Here is a 20,235-nt window from a genome sequence, read left to right on the forward strand (position 1 = left end):
ACGCATGCACGGACATACGGATGGGCGCACGCACGGAAGAACAAATGGATGTATGGATGATGGATGGACAAATGCTTCGCCCCACTCATCATCATTCACTCCGTCGATGTGCTGTGATGTTTATTGTAACTTTAATTATGAATGATTGTAATTTTAAATTGCACCTACCAGTTGATGCACTTACTAAATCTATTTGAGCCGCATATAAGCTTTTTGACAGCTTTGAAAATATTCCTGTCCGAGTGTTGTTCCAGTGCGGAGACCCCAAATAATAACAGAACGGCCGACGGAACCGGTACACTACATTGTCGCAAATTAATTTCAATGCTTCATTTTCTGTGTAAGAAAAAACGTCGACAGCTCAACAAGAAGTGTTCGATAGTTTCGAGTTAGTTGCAATAGGAGCGAAAATGGGAGATATCCAAACCCACTTTGTGCATTTAGAAATTAAGATTTTGAATTCGACAACGCGTTCTGGTTATTACAACTTTAGCCCGTCTGGTTACACAACATGCCCTTATCCAAGGAACCGGTAGGTGCATAAAGTGTGTTGATGAATGGAGATTTTGAGTAAGAACAGATATATACTTTCTGAACCTTGCCGCAGCGACAACTGCCGTAACTGGAAGGAGAGAAGGAGCTGGACCTGCCAGAGACGCTTTTGTCAGAGAGCCCGCAACTTCATTCAGTACATTTTGTTTGCGTACTGGCACCCAATTTAATCGCAGATTTCTCAGATGATGAGGAACAAGTAATCGCAATAATCTTAGAATATCCGAATCTGTTGAAGCAGGTAGTACTGAACACAATGACAATGAATCTTTAAGTATAGCCACAGAAGTTATAGTTAGAGGAATTTTACATAGGGCTAATATAACAGCTAAGGTCTCAGCCGAAGATATTTGTGTGTAATAAGAAAGTCTAACAGAAAACGATCAGCGAAGTTCTGTAGAAAAAAATTCTGACCCCGGTTTTTTCTTCACACTGTGAAGCGTCATTTGCTAATGCAACCGTAGAAGCAATTAGATTTAGTTCATTGAAGTGATTGATTTGATTTGATTTGATTTATATGATGTTCGGCACGGGAATACCTCACGTGACGAATGCTTGCCAGTACCACGGGCACACACTTGAAAAAAAAAATGTCAGAAAAATTTAATAAATGAATGCTGTACCAGTACTAGTTGAAACGCCTGAATGACTCGTATTCCTTATTATTTACCTTTAATGAACATTCGACAACCGGCAACGAATGTGATGTTGAAACAGTTTTTAACTTAGGACTCATGCCTACTACTGAAAACAGGCCATTATGTCCGAGAAATAAATGAGGCCCGAAAAAAGTGCGATCGTGAAAGACAGCTGTGTCAGTATTCCGTCCACAACCCTCCTAGATAAAAGGTTATTTTCTATCGGGGCATGATAAGGGTGGCTCTTGCTCAATTTCTGCATAGATAGCGCACATATCGAGTTTCACTCCTTTCATTGTCCCTTTTGTTGTTTTGATGTCTTGTGCATATTTGCCACGGCGACCAAACAATAAAACCTTGGTTCTTACTTCGGCGTCTATGCCTCGTGTTCCTTTTCTCTGTCCTCATGATGTGCACGCTGTTGCCGCGTTCTCGGAAAGCAGCTGATTTTCTGTACCTACTAACATGTTGCACTATGAGTATTCATGCTTCAAAGCACCCTTAGTGACCTACCAATCATGATCATCTACGAAACACAAAGAGCTACAAAGTTCAAGATCACTTCTAATAACTCGTCTTGCCGTGGGGATAGTATTGTTGCTACTCATCGATTCACAGTTCTTTTTCTCTCGTGTAAACAGCTGTATATATATGTCCCTAAGTTCGTTTGTGCCACGGAGGTAGCAGTACCGAAAGCTTGCACGGCTGTATATAATTTAGAGGTCTCCAGGTAAGTAAGGCGCGTGGTTTTACTGGTATCGTACGACAGCCAAAAACCACGATGATAGCATGCGAAAGCTTCCTTTTCACGACACGAAACAAAAAAAAATTGATAAGAAAGGAGTGGATGGTAAAACTGCAGTTTGAGCGCACGAAGACACACAAAAGAGATGACAAGTGCTTTCTCACAACTTCCTCTTTTTTTTGTGTGTATCTTCGTGCGCTTAAATGACAGTTTTACCGTGAATATTCAAATTGTCCAACTTTCGATTCTGTTGCAAGAAAGGAGTTCCTATGTGCCTTATAGTGGGCCTGCAGGTCTACGTCGTCGTGGAAAACTTTCACTGCTTACTCTTGCAGATTCGCAGCAGCTATCTCGCTCAGATTGATTGATTTGATTGATTGATATGTGGGGTTTAACGTCCCAAAACCACTGTATGATTTTGAGAGACGCCGTAGTGGAGGGCTCCGGAAATTTAGACCACCTGGGGTTCTTTAACGTGCGCCCAAATCTTAGAACACGGGCCCACAACATTTCTGCCTCCGTCGGAAATGCAGCCGCTACAGCCGGGATTCGAACCCGCGACCTGCGGGTCAGCAGCCGAGTACCTTAGCCACTAGACCACCGCGGCGGGGCATCAGATTGTAGCTTAGAAGTTTGAGGATGCTCATTCGGTTTCCGGCCATGGCGGCAGCAATTTTTCGGGGGCCGCATGCAAGAACACCTGTGGTGGTGGTGGCCCTAGGGGTCGTGGTAGTATTAGTAGTAGTAGCAGGGTAGTTGTTGGTGGTGGTAGTAGTGGTAATGGTAGAATTGGTATAGTAGTACAGTTGTAGTAATAGTATACTTGAGGTAGTATTAGTATAGTATTAGTAATAGCAGTCGTCGCAGAAGTGATAGTAGTAGTAATACGAGTAGTAGTAGCAGTAGTAGTAGTATAGTATTAGTAGTAGCAGTAGTAGCAGTAACAGTAGTAGAGTATTAGTAGTAGCAGTCGTCGCAAAAGTGATAATAGTAGTAGTAGTAGTAGTAGTAGTAGTAGTAGTAGTAGTAGTAGTTGTTGTTGTTGTTGTTGTTGTTGTTGTTGTTGTAAGTCTCCGGAAACGATGGCTCACACACACACACGCTAGGTGATCTATATATGAAGTCTGACAATGTAGCCTCGCAATTGCGACTTCGATTGCTCGTGTTTGACATTTTTTACTATTAGAATGGGGACTTAGACAGTGATATTTTAAATATGGCTGGTATTGGTCGCACAGAAAATTTATTTAATAACGTTTTCCTTCCTATTCCAACACATATAACAAATTTAGATGCAGGCATTACATGAATAACCGAGCGATTCAAATATGTATCTGCTAGCTCATCGGCAATTTTATTCAGAAATAGGCGCGTATGCCCTGGAACCCGAACCAACTTCATCAAATTTACATGTGGGGAAGCTAATAGTTTGAAAACACTGAGATCATGCTAGTCCTCATTTTCAGTAAGGAAGTGACGTACCGATAGAGGATTCGCCAAAAGTATTCCTTATTAAAGCGTGCTTATTATTGCGTGCACTTTGGTCTTTCATATAGTACTGAATAACGAGTATCTTCTTCATAATACGACAATATTTAAGCTAGAAATAACGCGGTGGTTTTTAATTTCTGAAGTAGCACATTAGGCATTAAAATTAATGCCGCCAGACCAACAGCACGGTGACAAAGATAAACGAACTTGATCAGATTTAACAGCGTATGAGGTTGAGCTATAAATGAGCTCAGGCCTGGTCCTTCCATACGATAGCTTTTGCACTGAACGATGATTATCGAGGCAGCTTTCACCTCATACATGCTGTATAGCATTATTTGTATTCGCACGCAATATGAATGGAGGGTTGGCCTGTTTGAACGTATCTAGTTCTTTCTCTTCTTCAGCTTCAGAACGAATCCCTCACCATACCCTCATCCTTGCCCTATATCCCCAGTCCCGCACAACGGGGGGTGTAGACCGATTAAGACGGAAACGATTCTGGAATGCTGGCCTCAGAGGACATTGCGCGTGAAGGCGACGAAGGTGGTGCTCAACTTCTTGAAGGCAACATACACGCACCGTTGATTATGAACTGAATGTACTATGACCACTGTGCAGAGCGACTTTGTGTGCATGCTCTCTTTCTCCATCTATTTCTCAACTTCCCCTCCACTTCCCGCTTTCTAGAGTAGCATATCAGTCCTCCTAGACTGGTTAACATCCCTGCCTTTTCTTTCCCTCCTGTTCCTCCCTTACTCTATACCATGCCAAAGTCTGCCAACTGGGCAACTTTTGTTTCTCTGTTAAAAAAAAATTACCTAGTACGCTTCCTACTTGATCTCGCACTTAAGGCGCAGTAACAGTATCGAGAAACCCGTGACAAAATGTAGCAGCAACTACCTTTTCACGGACCACTCGTGCTTTTCCGTGATTCAAGCTATACTCCGAACTCGAGGCATCCGCTTCCAATGTGGCAGGTACTGGGTTCGGTTCCTAATGCTACCACTGAGTGGCGCTCAGTCGTGTATTCTGAACACACGACTGTATAAACTATATACACGTCTAAGTTATGTGAAACGGTGGTGTGAGAAATATTGGGACAATCAATTTCGGAAAAAAAAAATACCCGCGTTAGCTGAACCGCTGCAGCCCGTCAGTCAGCGCGCACTGAAATTGATTGCGACGACATATCCAGCTCAGAATACGGCAACTGTTTTCAGTGTTTAGAATGGCACGCTAAGCCTTCAAACTATTGCGTGTAAGTACGTCCAGTTCGAACTATACTTTTTTAGTGTGGTCTAGTGCATGGCTGTGGACGCTGCTGGTGTCTGCAGCTGCTACCGCGCATAATTTACAAGCGTGTGTTCATTATTGAATCATAGCAAACGCAGCTAGAAAGCAGTGCTGGTGGTATATAGTTAGGACGGGGTTGGTCTTCGCATGTTTTTCCGAAACGCAAATAAAATAAGAATAACAAAACGGCCACTTAGCCGATCGACTGGCCTCTAAAACAAGTGCGATTCAGAGGGACTCTTGCAAGAGTATGCTGCAGAGTTATTGTAGAGGGTTTGGTACATAGCCACACATAAATGCTAAATTTGAATGCTTAGTTATAAGCGATCATCCAATATGACTAACTCTCGAAGCTCTTACCATTGCACCGAATAAAAACTGCTCGTCATACAATTCCAGAAGAACAAATATGTCTCACAATACTCCTCCTGAGAAGTAAAGACACATTACCAATTGAATACATTTGGTCTACGGGAAAATACATGACAACGCGCGATTTACTGCAACCTGGACGCATTGCTCACGCGAAGCTCTACATTTGGGGAAGAGGCCTATTGAACACGTGCGGTTGACCTGGTTTGCTACGATAGACTTATTAGATGTCATGATTTATAACAGGGGAATAATCAATTATTTCTATATACTGCAATTGGCGGGAACTGGATTGATTTGGCTTTTCAACACAGTTGACATCGGGTTGCCAGCAAAACAAGCGGGATCCCCTTATTGTAAGGACCATTGTCCAGCATTTCATCACTCGTTTATGATCTAGCACAAGTTCCAGAAAAAGATGATGCAAACGTTTACTGCGTTGATACCAAGGCCAGTTGAATACAGACAAAAATCACCTTGTTGTATCAAAACGAATAAAAAGAAGGCGTTAATCTAATGCATATTTCTTCCCTACGGCAAACCAGGATCTTCTTTAGATATAACGCAATAGCCGTATTTGGACACGCAATATTTCTTAAAAACGCTTTGAGGATAAAACAGAAAATAACGACATCCACTAGATGACAAATGTAATTATTTTTTTTTATTTATTACATACTGCAGTCCGTAGACCAAGCAGGAATGTAAGCTATTATATCAACGTGACGAAACAAAACGCAACTTGTACCACAGCATGTGCTGGAATATAGGTCGACGAGCTCATACATCACTGCTATAATTTACATGTATAAATTGATTATGGCGTTGTCAGCGCGACGGGGTCTCATTGCCGCTGCGAAGGCGCGCCACTTCTTCCTGTGCGCGTCTTCAGGGAAGGCCGGAGCAGCGCTGCTCTTTCATCTACCTGAAACGGAGATATAGAAAAAGAAAGCATTAAATAAATAACCATGTACTTAGGGTATCAATGTTATGCGAAGCATTCGCCAAAGATGGCTGTATCTGCGAAAAATTATGTCGCTGTATGTAGAGTGTGCTTCCTCTACGTGCGCAAAGGCGAGGCACCATAGAAAGCGAATATTCAGGGTTGGGATCAAACTGCCAAGACAGTGGTACGGCAGCAGCCGGCATGTATTTATACGCAAGCGTACGCACGAGTGCGCATTTGAGCATGCTCACATGTGCGTGTTTGTGCGTGCGTGAATGTGCGGGAGAATTTCTGCTTCTCTTCAAAACATTCGGCGCTCCCTAAATTGACGGCTCCCTTATATATAAAGGGTGATTTTTAAGCAATACACAATTTTCCTTCAAAAACTTTAATACGTAGGCGCTCGTCGTCTTCGCAGCCGATTTCTATGCTGAGGCGGAAAGATTTAGCGACTATTTAGATCCCGTGGGAAGGATGAATTAACAAAAGTATGTGAATAAACTTTTTCATTATCAACATTAGAGTTGTTGTTTATATAGCGAAGTTGTTCTATATGACAGATTATGGTGGGCAAAGATTTTAAAAATTCAAAATATCACGGCTAGTTTCAAAGATCCATCGTAAAATTTCCAGACCTTCGTACGGGAGAAACCGAAACTAACCCACTGAGTGCGCCGGAAGGGTGGTCCATGTGCCGTGTCAAGCGCGAGCTCCCCTTGTAATTAAGTTCCCCTTGAGTTAAGTTGTGTTCCGCTAGACGAGCATGCCGACAAATGGTGCTTCGCGCGTGATGTGCGGTGGTTATCCGATCCTTTGTCATTTTAACTTCCGAAAGGTGCAAAACTCGAATACTAAGGCGAAAGTGTTCGATGTCTCATACTCGAGATGGCCGATGCTTGAATCCCCTGGCACAGTGCCCAACGTGGCGCCTCCCCTTCACACGGGAGGATTAAAGAGATTTATAAGCGTTGGAACGTGGAGGGTGTCTGCACAATGCGCGGAGTGTGAGAATACGAACGCACCCGAAACCGAGGCAGGTTAGTCTTGCGCTTCGCTGAGATTACGTAAAGGGAAGTTCGCGCGTGAAGCGCCACAAGGAGTGCTTCTGGCGCACTCGAGGCTCGATTCCTGGAGCCTTTTCGATTCCGCCCAGCGGCAACCCTGAGCGCCTGTGTTCCTGTGTTGTCGTTCTGTTCTCTCGTCCCTGTTCTGTACAGCACCCAACATTTTGCAATCAGAATGAATCATTACAGACTATCCCAAATGGCTGTTCTGCTTTCTTTAGGTGTTTACGTAGGGGCACTCGTACAAACCATGCCCGCACCTTGGCGTTAGGGCGCCCGTGTGAATCTCGTAGGCCACGTAGAGTAACATAGTGGTTGTTATCCGCTCCTCCAGGTGCCGCAGCGACCCCAGCTAGTGTAGCTAGGATGACTAGCTTGCCTAGCTCGAGTTACCGTATATGGCGTCTTATACAATAACTCTAAACACCAACCAAGAAACCCGTCTGTTCTTTCAATGAACTCGTTTAGTTAATGTGCGTGATATTATTCAGACGGTGGTCTTTAGCTCAAGTTAACTCATGCTTGCATTTGAAGTACATGTAATATTACTCTTAACTTGAACCAGACCCATATATTTATATAAATTTTTCAGAATACTTTTTCTAAATATTCTAAAACCCGTGAGTAATTCGTTGACCTGAAGTGCTTGCAATAAAAAAGCAACACGTTTCTCGTTCCCATGATTAAGTTACCAAACTATTATGGATTTTCGCAGATTAATATACAAGCCTTACAGCCCTTCTTACGTTTCAACGAGGCAGCCTGTTAGATGATCTAGGAGATAATGCAGCGCTGAACTGACAAGGAGTGACTGATACCCCTATCACACGGCCATCACCAAACTCCGTTGAACACCGTCAACGTAAATCTCCCCTAGGGGGTTCGATGGAGAAGGAGTTGTGGCAGTGCACACGGCAATGGCAAGGTTGCAACAGTTGCCGCGAGGGGGCTCAGCTGGCACTGTTTGATTTTCAGAAAAGCATTCTAATTTCATCTCTCTTGATTTTTTTGTGAATACTTGTGCAGTTTTTACAAAAAAGCACTATTAAGTAAGTATGCGACTAAGAAACCATTAAAATAATTTCAAATAAAAACTCATTTGCTAAATGTAGTGATGCTGCTAGTGACGCTGGCCACATTGTGCTTTTAGTTGTTTTCTTGCCGGTATACATGCTCGGTACGAAAGTTCTTATGCTTCCTTGCCTCGTGAGCGCACATTTTGTGTTCTTCAGCCATGAGTGACACAGTGGACGACGTGAGGAAGTGGTACGATATTGCGCTGGTAATGACGTTGATCGGCTGGCACCGGCCGGCTCGACTCGCGAGGCACGGTGTGTAAAGCATTGGTGATGAGATTAAGTGAACTCTGGCGGGCGTAAATATATGTAAACAAACACGCGTACTGATTGAATACTACAAAAAAAATGTTTAATACTGCCAAAATGTATTATTCTTTCACTGCAGCCACTTCGTGCTCGAAATTTTTCTCTGACCTCTAGACTGCTGGGGACGAGAGTACCTCGTTTCGCTGCGAAGGTAGATCGTTGAACGTCCTTTGCGAAGTGCTCCGTTTACCTTCGTTTGCGTAAGGGTGGCCGTGTGACATGGACCGCATCTTCGTTGTCGTAAGGACAAGGGAATTAAACGGTCTTCGCGGGTGCCCGTGAGACAGGGGTATAAGTCTTCTTGCATTACGCCCATTGAAGGGTAAGGACCTCTCAAGTTTCTCCAAATAACCTGTTCCTATTGCGAACGACAAGTTGCCTTTTGCCGCGGCCGTTGGGATGGAGAAAGGCAGCCGCCTCACTTGGTGGCGATAAGGAGGAGCACGAAGACGCCCGCCAGCTTTAACACGAAAGTGTTTTATGCCGGGGTCCACCACAACTACGTGACGTATTTCCTCACGGATACGACGTTGTAAAAATGTTTACTAACAGATTAGAATGGAAAAACATACGAGAAGGAAAAGTTCAGCAGTGGGCTTCGAACCAGCGACCTCGCGTGACTCGACGCGCCACGCTAACCATTCAGTCACCAAACGATCCTTCTCCACGATGCTGCCGGCAAACCATTTATATAAACCATGTACCTCTGGTGGTCCTCGGAGCTCGGCTCTTCAGCGCGTTTTTTATCAGTAGCGAGATTGCACGACGAGCACGAGTTGTGCGCGTGCGCTCTAAAGGTAGTCGTACCGTGCCACCCCGCGCGTCGATGTGCTCGCGTTCCTCCACATGGCGTGTTCAAAGTGCGTATAGGTGTTACCTAACGTAGTGGTTCGCTCGCGCACGCGCTTATCTCGGGATTCGGGCACTTTGTACAACTATTGTGCTTCCTTCGCAAGTTTGGTATGGAGTTGTAGTAATTAAAGAAAGGACAAACGTCAGTTCGCTTACTGCCACGGGCGCGTTTACGAATTTAGCGCTCTGCTCACACACGGAGTAAGTATTGTGACCGTTCGCGCTCGTCCAAGTGTATATTTGTGCATTCGTTTCGTACGTCTTTCTTTCTGTTTCGGCAGCGCCCTTAAGTGTCGAGCTGTCACAGTTGCTTGACCGCGCTCGTCCTGTGTATGCTCCGATTTCGTGCATGGTTTCTGCTTGAAGAGCGCGCTGCTAGTTTCGAGCTGCTTGCCGTTCGTCGCGTGACTGCAGCATTCATTCATTCGCCCTTGTGGCAAAACAATGCACAATGAATGCTCAACTACCTCTGCAAGGACACGTTTCACTTTCGTGTTATGCCGATTCCTAAAAAGGGAGATCAAATACGTTTTTTGATGTACTCTGAGGTCCGTGGTTGCAATTACTCGACGGAACACTGCTGTCACTGTGGCAGGTGCTGAAATGTGACACGAGGCGCCTTTGTGGCCCAGGAAAGGCATCAACGCCGAGTGTCCGCCGAAGACAGACGTCGGACCACCATGCTGTGCGTCTCCAGCTGTTAGACCATCGACGCTGAAATCAGGGCCAGATGTCCAGGTACATGCCATCGGAGGCGCCTGGCCGGCGACCGCCGTTCGACAACATGGGTGGTAGGACAGAATGGCGTGATGACAAACTTATCCCACGCCGCTTGTTGGAGGCATAATTCCCCGGATGAGACAGCGTCACCGGAACAATACTTGTGTTTGGGTTGTGCGTGGTTCGTTGTTGGGGGAGGTTCCGGCATAATGACATTCGGAAGTGCTGTGGGACCTGTCATTGGACAGTGCAGCCTGGACCCGTTCCCTAATCCAGGTATCTCGGCAAACGAGGCTGCTTATAATCAAACCTCGCGAGTTGCTTTTAAAAAGAGTTTTTAGATGTGGAGTTTTGGGCCAGAGCGCTCACCAGGTCAATTATGTAAATAAATACTTCGTTAAGTTCACCTTCCTGCTGCCTCGACATCTCCATCCCGGATCTCCGGTGCCTGCAAAGGCCGGTCAGAACGCTCCTGTGCTCACTGCCACCATATGAACTGCTGAGGTTCTTTAGTCTCTTGTGCGCACCTAACGTTTTACGTCCCATTGACGCGCTTGATATCTCTTGGAATAGTTTGTTATGAGTAGTAGTCATTTCGCGTTCTCGCTAAATGCCTTCAGTGCACTGTCCAGTTCTTCAGTCCGACTAAGATGTCTTCGGCACGCGTTTCTTTCCCGACGCATTCTGTTTTGCTTGACTGTTAAGAGTACAGCAATACTTTTTTCTTTCCGTGGCCACCCCTCTCGGTGGTCTCGTGGTCATAATGCTCGACAGTGGATCCGATGGGCATGAGGTCGAATCCCGGCCGTGGCGACCACGCTTTGATAGAGGCGAATACCAGAGGCCCGCGTACTTAGATGTAGGCGCAGGTTGAAGTACCCCACGTGGTCGAAAATTCCAAGGCCTCCACTACGACGTTTTTCATAATGACATCGTGGTTTTGGAATTTAAAACAGCCAACATACTTTTTTTGTGGCTCGGCGCATCGTGTTTAACTTAAATTTATCCCTACTCGTATACGTTGTAATTTCCGTATTTCTGCAACATCCGCAGCAAAAGCCTTCAACTGCCGAAAAAAGGCACGCCGCAAGGTTCGGTCATTTCGCCGTTACTTCTCAATGTGGCCATGATCAATCTGCCGAAAATTCTCGACAAAGTACCATATTTACAGTACGCGATCTACGCTGATGACATCAAGCTCTAGACTAGGGCTTCAAACACTGGAAGACAAGAAACCTGCCTACAAACCGCCGTAGATATCATCGAACGGTATCTCCGAAACAGCGGTCTCTGCTGTGCCCCCGAGAAATCCGAGCACCTCGTCCTCAAAGCGAGAACAAGAGGCAGACCCCCTCTTTACGACGAGCCCGACCCTAGCGTAACACTGAATGGGACATTCATTCCACAAGTCGAGACCCTGCGAGTGCTTGGAGTTCACATTTTCAAGAATGAATCGGAAGCTGCCACCCTACCGGGACTCCAACGGACACTATCACAACTCGGATCGCGAATCAACGAAACAGACTCAAAGAGCACGACATGCTACGTATAATGCAAGCTCTGTTTCCCAGCCGCACGCCGTACCTGAATTTGAAAACAGCTGAAATAGAAAAACTTAATATCATGATAATAAAGGCCACTAAAGTAGCCCTCGGGCTTCCCCCAATGGCCTCTACCACATGTCTCCTAAAGATGGGCCTCCACAGCACGTGGCAAGAGCTCGCCGAAGCGCATAAAAACAGCCAGCTGGAGAGGCTCAAGCGGACGCCCACGGGAGGTCGGTGCTCCAGTACCTCAACTACAGCGACACGTTCAACGCCGATGCACACCCGAAAAGGGGCATCCCGCTGTACGTTAGGGTCGCTGTCCATCGCACCTATTCCACGCAACATGCATCCTACTTTCCACAAAAGTACACGCAAGGCTAGAGCTGACGCTATTCAACGAAAGTTCAAGCAAGACCCGAACTCCCGCTACCCTGACGCTGCCAAGTATCCGCATAGAAACGCGCACGCTTTCAGCATCGTAGATTCTCAAGACCGAGAATTAGCATCGGCCTTGGTCAACGTACTCAATTCAGATGCAGCAGAAGAATCCACTATCGCTCTAGCAATCACCACGTGTACAGACGCCGCGGTGATCTTCACCGACTCGTAAGCCGCCACCAGGAATTTGGCTAAAGGCCGTATCGCAGCCAGTGCCATCAATATTTTGAAGCGGCTAAGCGCTATACTCCCATACACTTGTATATTATGGGTGCCAGGACACGAGGGTCTGCAGAGAAATAAAGCGACCCACGCCGCTGCCTGCGAGCACGTCAGCCGGGCTGCCCCCTGCCCACAGGACATCCAACCCGTGGACGAATAGACGAAAGTTGTTCGAGACACCTATTCATCGTTACTCCAGCATTACAGGCTGGAGTGACTAGTATACCCTCCACCACATCCAAAACTGACAAAAGAGGAAAGCGTGATACTGAGACGACTGCAAAGCAGCACATACACACATGGGGCCCTAAAGCACCGTCTCTACTCAAAGAGATATAGCTCTATGTGCCCGCTATGCAGCGTACTGGACACCCTGGCACACTTGCTTCTTGCATGTCAGTGTATTGCCAGACGTAATCTGCAAAAACACACGACTGATAATGAAGCAGGATGGACGAACGAATACCTAACCGAAACATAGGAGGCGAAACTCGCCCTCGAGGGCCTGGAAGACCTACAATAACTCGTCGCCAGGGCCAAGAGGGCACTAGAAGCCAGAGGTTTCCTGGACTAAGGAGCCCTCCCGCCTCAGTGTGACACCGGGTATGCTGGGGGCACTGTTTCAAAAAAAAAAACGCTGACTTCTCTCCGCGAATAAAACAAGCCTTACCTACATTTGATTACGCAAAGGTATGCATGTGGCTGCGTGGTCACTTGGGCAGTACGTATCGCACTTCGGGCAGCTGCACTTCCTCTCCACTGTTGATGTCGTTGCCTTTAACTCGAAGCTCCAGGGTCCGCGTTTGTCTGTCGATTTTGGTCCTGGACACACGCTCCAGAGCTTCTCTGACGCTGCAAAAAGCCATGGTCAAAGCACCGAGAAGTAATCGATTCAGGCAATCTCTGCGAACTGCAAAGGCTAGAACCTGCTCAGTGCACTTGCACAGTCGTCAAGGCTTCGTAAGTGAAAATCGCAGGAATGTTTTTTTTTTCATGCCAGCCCCTTCCACCCCGCCCTGTTTCCGAAGTCTCCCGCACCATCACACATAGCGTCCGACATGTCACTGGAGTCATCCCAGGGTCCCAGAATACGGCTTTCCCTCACGCTCTTCTTCACTCTTCGTAATCAGTATGGATAAGAAATAAAAATTGTTTTCCTTCCGTCAGTAGCCCGACGCACATGAATTTTTCTTCAAGAAAACTTCTTAGTCGACAAAAACTTGGTCCCTATAGAAACCGGCTGGGACCCTGCTTGATCGAGGTGGTCGCCCTACCTAATGAGTTAATTGACAGGCCGTAATTGGAAGCTTGAGGGCGAATGGATCCACATTTCAAGACGAATGCATGAAGAAAAAAGATTGCAAACTGGTATAGCACGCTTCAGTAAGCTGTTGCTCCTGGGTTTGATTCCCCAAGCAGAATAAATTTTGCGACAAGAAGCTTTTTGCTGAATCAGCACGTATTTTCACATGACCTCGTTGGTGCAAATCTTTAGATGACAATTTCCTTTTTTTAACTATTCAGCCACCTCAGAAAAGTTCCACAGATGTGGTTTGCAATCTCAATATGGATATTTTATTTTATATTGGATGTCTTTCTCCATGCGCACGGCACTTTCACTGCATAGCTCAATACTTCACACCTCCAGCTAAGTAACACTTATTTTGTACAGATACGCAACTAGAAATTATTTTCAAGTGGTCTTAAGTCTGCGTCACTCCAACGATAGGTATGCCTCCGCAGTCAATGGACGAATGGGCGCACGTCCTTGTCAAACCATGAAGTACCTTCAATGTATATTTACATCGTCAAGAATAGCTCAGGTAGTGTAACGCGCTTAAGCTGTTTAGAACAGCACAGACTCTAGAGGAAGGCCTATAGGACCAATGCAATAGAAACTCCGATCCACCGTCATTGCTACCGTTACACTACCATGGGCGAAAGTTTCCATCCCCAGAGATGCTTGCCAGTCCTTACAGTGGCATTAGTTTTCATTTTAATTATTAAAGTCAAGTTCACGCGCTGTAAGTTCGTGTCATATCAAGTGCAGGCGACGACGCACTGCGACTCACAACTCAGAAAAAAGACGCGCATTCGGCCGCGATCTCGAACTTACGTGTCGTCATTTACGAAAAGAACCGCAGAGAGCAAGTTTCTGTGCCGCGAGTCCGACGTACAGTGAATGCCCAAATAGCCTTCAATGTTTAGTAAAAATATTTCAAATGATCAATAAACACTGCCTGCCCATTTGAAATTCCTCCAAATACACGTATTAGGTTTATGTTGGCAGTATTATTCACATTAAATGACACTGTCTTTAACTGAACTTAAATAATTGAAAAGCAACGATGACAATTCTATGGTAATTACAGTGTTTTTGAGGTCGGCGCACTCTCGGTGCCGCTTTTTCTCTGGAGTTTCTGTTAACTATGTAAGGCAGAAACCCCGTACTCCGACCACAGTTGAATAGTCTATTAATGAAAGTAACAGCGTTTCACTTACGTGAGCTTCATGAAAGTCCTCGACGGGGGCGCATAAGCATCGTATAAAGTTCGGTCGCCTTCCAACACGTTCGTAACGTCGACATTTAGCTGCAGCTGGATAGGAAGAATGAAAACAACGAAGGCGAAGGTGATGACTTTCGTATCGCGCTCAGAAATCCTGGGCATCTGCAGGTTATACTGGCCTGGGGGCGGTGTAATCTACAACCCGGTTGACCTTTATTTACATTTTCAACTCGCAGTTGGTCCTATACGTGATTGGTCGAAACTGTAGAAAGTTTGGGTATATTGACGTCCGAACGACGTGCAAGTAGTGATTAGAACAAACTGTGCCGACCAAACGTGGCAATGCGCGGAATAGTCAACGAGTAAATTGAAGTTGGATTCTTTTCTGAAAGTTAAGATACGATTCCTTGGCCGTTTATAATGCCGCGCAAGCTACGATCATACCCAAATAAGTACACCCTTGGGGCTTGGCGCGGGTATACCAAACACCGGAACAATTGGTGGGCAGCCATCGTCAATCGCATTCGGTTCTGCCCCGCAATGAGGCGGCTCATTGCATAGCTCGACAGGACCACTGAATGCGAGGGGGAGGTGAGCACGTGACGCCACGCTATATGTAACAATACATGACGGTTCGTGGTTTCCTTTACTTGTGCTCTTTCGTGTTTTATTGCAACGTATGTTCCAAGTTCGCACGCCGATTATTATGGCATAGGGCAGTTATGCTTAGTGTCTGCTTGCTTGAATAGGTATGAACCGTTATAATTATTAATATTATTATTTTACTACTATTATTATTATTATTGTAGTGAAGAAGATGAGTGCTACTCGGAAAGGCAGGGGGTATGACTCAGTCGGTGAAGAAGACGACGTTTGGTTGGCTGGGGACTCAGACTGGTTTCGCCATTACCACTTGACGTGTCGTGACCACTCTCCTGTTTTATAAAAGAGTGCCACTCTAAAACGCCCCATTATAATTGGTGGAGGTGCTGGGTAACGCCTAATCCTGGAATCGCGAAACCATACGTTGCCTTCAGTTGCTACAATGTCCACGGACGACGATCAGCAGGCGGCCGCCTCGGCTCCAACTACTGCACCTTCTGTCTGTCTCGGCTCCTTTCGGCAACGTGATCCGCCTACCTTCAGTGGAACTGATGACAAAGACGTGGAAGACTGGCTCGACGAATACGACCGGGTGAGCAAGCACAACAAGTGGGACGATGCACACAAGCTTACTGTCGTCCAATTTTATTTGACCGACGTCGCCAGTCTGTGGTACCGTAATCACGAGAGAGACCTCCCCACCTGGTCGGCCTTCCGAACGGCGTTCGCGGACTTGTTTGGCCGTCCAGCGCTTCGCAAACTACGGGCCGAACAGCGCTTGCGTACTAGGTCTCAGCAGAATGGTGAGAATTACACCAGTTATATCGAAGATGTGGTCGACCTTTGCCGGCGTGTCAACTCGGCCATGACAGAAGCCGAGAAGATCAAGCACATCTTGAAAGGCGTGACTGACGACGCATTTCAGATGCTTGTCGCCAAAAGCCCGCAAACGGTAGCCGAAGTGATCCAACTTTGTCAGAACTATGATGAGCTCTGGAAACAGCGTGACACCACTCGTCATGCCAGCGCGCCATGTGCAACAATTTCCGCTTTAACGTCGGCTGGCACTGCTATAGACCACACCACTCTGCTTCTCGAGATCAAGCAATTTGTACGAGAAGAGGTCGCACGCCAGTTGTCCCTCGTGCCTTATACCTCCGAAGGTGCCCCATCTACTTTAGCGCCATCAATACAGCGAGTAGTCCAGGAGCAAGTGTCCGAGGCGCTACCAGCAGCTCACGCACCACCTGTGGCTGCTCCATTGACCTATGCCGAAGCACTGAACTGAACCCGACGTCCACTTGTCGCGAACGGCCACCCCTTACAAAAATCCTATATATGGACTTATATAAAAATCCCCATATATGGCTACATCAGGAATTGGGCATATCTGGCCCATATACGGAATCCCCATATATGGGCCGTATATAAACTGATATGTTCAAATCCTGATATAGCCATATATGGGCCTTATATCCCCATATATGGGTGCTGCTGTATATGGCCATATATGGCTATATATAGAGGCATCCATATAAGGTCTTATATGGATGCTTTCATATATGGCCTTATATGGATACCTTTATATAAAGCCATTCAAATATGATTCATCTGTATTAGTTCAGCCTGTGTCACCGGCAAAAAATATAGCTGCTCAAATCATTCTTCAGCTAGAAATATACCTGTTTGTTGAAAGGTCTGCATGCAGTCACTATCATCTCCAAAAAAAAGGCAGTACATACCCAAGAACATTCTTGTTCAATTAAGTTATCTTCAATATATCTCAAGTTATTCTCAACAACAATTTGCTAAAATGTAACTTGGCATCATATTTAAAGTTTGTGGTGGGCACATGTCACTGTTAGTCCACTTTTCCTGAAGAGATACATTCTTTGTGCTTAAGTTTATTGCTTACTTATCGGCACTTTTTTATTTATCTATTTATTTCATTACCAACAGCATCAATTGGCATTACATTGGGGGAGCATTTACGAAAAGTAGAATACAAGAAATACATAGTCAGCCAAACAAATAATCAAAGTCACCTGAGTCACAATCCGCAAGAGAAATTCATATATAAATCGGAACATGTTCTAACATATAAATCGGAACAATTCTAACATGAAATAAAACAAATATTTGGGAGTGTAGAGGCAATGCTAGAAGGCAGCTGGTTCCATCTTGTAATTTTTTTTGGTAACAAATCATTTTGAAACACGTCAGTCTTGCATGCGATTATTCTTATCTTGAACCTATGGTCAACATGGTCTGAGACATAGTACGGTGCAAGTAAATATTCCGCTTTATCGATTCCGACTTGACAAAAATAAATAGCATAAAAGAACCCAATTTGAGTTTCGTAAAGATATCTTTCACAGTGTGTTATGTTTAAAACTTTTCTCGTGTGTCAATGGAGCGTCCATAGTCAGTCAAAACGAAATATGACTTGCTATTGACTGTATGAACTGCGTGTGCATTGAATAACTTAAATGAGTTGATAATCAACTTTTAAGAAGTTCGGTCGAAAGTGATTGGTATGCAAGCTTGTTATGTACAAGTATTGTGACTAATGACCTATAGAACGACTGCTAAAACTGGTGTCTATAGGTCTCTGTGCGCGTGGGAACGGAGGCATTTAACAATATTTCTTGCCAACGGGACACTAAAAATGTACTTTGTAAACGTAATCACGCTTTCCATTTTGCCAATAATGCATCATTAACGTAACAATGGTAAAGAGCTCATTCTGCAGAAATTTCGGTGTAGGCATCGGTGGCTCTCCATGAAAAATCGTCTTGTCAATGATCGAAAATTGAGAGAATGCAAATAAAACAAATATTATAAATTTTCGGGTTTGAGTGATGATCGAAATCATGCAGGCAATTTGCATGGCATGCAAGTGCTCTACAACACAGCTATGCATCTGCTTGGAAATAAAGCATGAATAACTTCCTCTTGTTGTAAATGCAAGGAAAATAACTGTCATGCTTAATAAATACATGTATCCTGCATGCAGGTTTCACAACACATTTAATATCGCAGCTATATTGCATGATACAAGCGTGCATTGTCATCAAGCATCACAACACGTTATTACCAACGTGACTTTGCAGTCTAAAGACAGCCAACCATTACAAAAGGCACACTGGTTACTGCACGTATTTCCTCACGACTGCGTAGTGGGTGCATAAAGTTCTAAAACATTTTACACACATTATATTGAGAAGCACGTTCTGCTGGGCGAGTTGGTACTTCATCTTAACTTAGGTGCGCGAAAAAACTTGAAGTGCGAAAGGAAGACACCTGGACACAGCGCACACTAACAACTGAAACTTTATTGAAGAAAACAGACATATGTATGCGGTTACGACAACACGTGTGGTGGAAAAAAATGATTAGATGAGCAGACATCTGATCATTTTCTTTCACAGTGTGGACATCGTGTGGTGGACGGCACTGCGCTGTCGTGTGGGAAGTATAATTTAGAATTTATTTATATAATTCTAGATCACAAAGCTTCTTTAAAGGAATTAACAACCATTCTTTAACCAATCATCATATTGTAGAGAGTGTGGCTGCGCACCCTTGTTTGGAATACGGTAGTTAAAGCTAAATTCAGTGGCACGGTATAGCGCGGGAAATCGGAGAGGCGTATTTCATAAACAAAGCTGGGGATTCATGTGTCACGTAACTCTCACTTATGTTGCTTGCTACTGAGGTAGCTTTCCTGGAAGCGCATCATTTATACAATCTGTCTGCTCATCTAATCCTTTTCTTTCACCGCACGTGTTCTCGTAACCGCATATATACGTATGTCTGTTTTCTCCAACAATGTTTCAGTTGTCAGTCGGTGCTGCGTCTAGGTGTCCTTTTGTATTTCAATTTTTTGGCGCAACTCAGTAATTACATAATATTTCTTGTTCTTTAAACTATGTTACCCCTTTTTTACACAAAACGCAGCCATGTGCGAAACCTTCATTGAGACACTTTCAACCTTCTCAATTACACAGTACTATTCCACAATTAAATTTGTTCAAGTAGCATCATGCAATAAAGAGTACACACTGAGTGATTACGCACAAGAAACAGGATCAATACTGCTATCACGTTCAACTGTGAAAAACGGAGCTTAACGGTCCCCCAGTTTTTTCACACATTGCAAGCCCTAATGCATCATACCAGTTTATTTGTCGGCTTGCGTAAAACTATCTACAGTGCTCACGGATTAAAACGTGACATCACATTATTTTGTGTAACTATGTATGCGGGTATGCGCAATTCCTCAAGATAACCACGCGATTTTGCGACATCAGTAACGATAATGTCGCCTGTGATCTACGCATTGCAGTCAAATTTACACTTATATCACCCTGGTTGTAGATGGCGGAAACTAAAGTACGGGCTATTCTTAAGTTTTTCTATTTGGATCCGTGACATAGCACCCTGCTTTGAAGAATCAAACTAGCAACAAAATTTTAACTGCGTGTCCTTATCAAAACACACGTAAATATAAAAACAAGTAGAACGTAGACGAAGAAATATAAATTCAAACGCAAGACAAATTCAAACGTGGGCTCATAAATCTCATGACACCCTTGGAGTTTGAGATATGCAACTCTTTTTTATTTGTAATTGCGCAAGTTGTAATTTATCCTTGGTTTTTCCTCAAGCGTTAAAATGAGAAAAATAAGACACAAGTATATTTACATCAATATATTTATAAAAAGTACAATGACACAAAACCAACATTTTCCTGGCGTAGATTTTTTTGATTAAAGAGAGCACTGTCTGGATCAAGTGAAAAAAAAGAAAGTGTTGTCGTATCGCTTAAACAAAACAGCCTAATGACGTAACCAC

The 20,235-nt window shown here is 44.7% G+C and overlaps 1 protein-coding gene across 1 annotated transcript in view; it reads right to left on the minus strand.

The window, feature by feature from the left end:
* Positions 1–5,736: 5,736 nt before the first annotated feature.
* The window catches only part of LOC119169676 (ubiquitin-like modifier-activating enzyme 1), a 97,789-nt gene continuing 83,290 nt past the window's right edge, over positions 5,737–20,235 (minus strand). Inside the window, exons 25-27 of the mRNA XM_075885651.1 lie at positions 14,771–14,865; positions 12,939–13,120; positions 5,737–6,019 (exon numbers count right to left, since the gene is read on the minus strand). Coding sequence (XP_075741766.1) covers positions 12,979–13,120; positions 14,771–14,865 — 237 coding nt within the window. The 3' untranslated portion in view covers positions 5,737–6,019; positions 12,939–12,978. The remainder of the gene's footprint in view (positions 6,020–12,938; positions 13,121–14,770; positions 14,866–20,235) is intronic.

The sequence above is a fragment of the Rhipicephalus microplus genome, chromosome 2, assembly GCF_043290135.1.
Source record: "Rhipicephalus microplus isolate Deutch F79 chromosome 2, USDA_Rmic, whole genome shotgun sequence".
NCBI classification, from domain to species: Eukaryota; Metazoa; Arthropoda; class Arachnida; order Ixodida; family Ixodidae; genus Rhipicephalus; species Rhipicephalus microplus.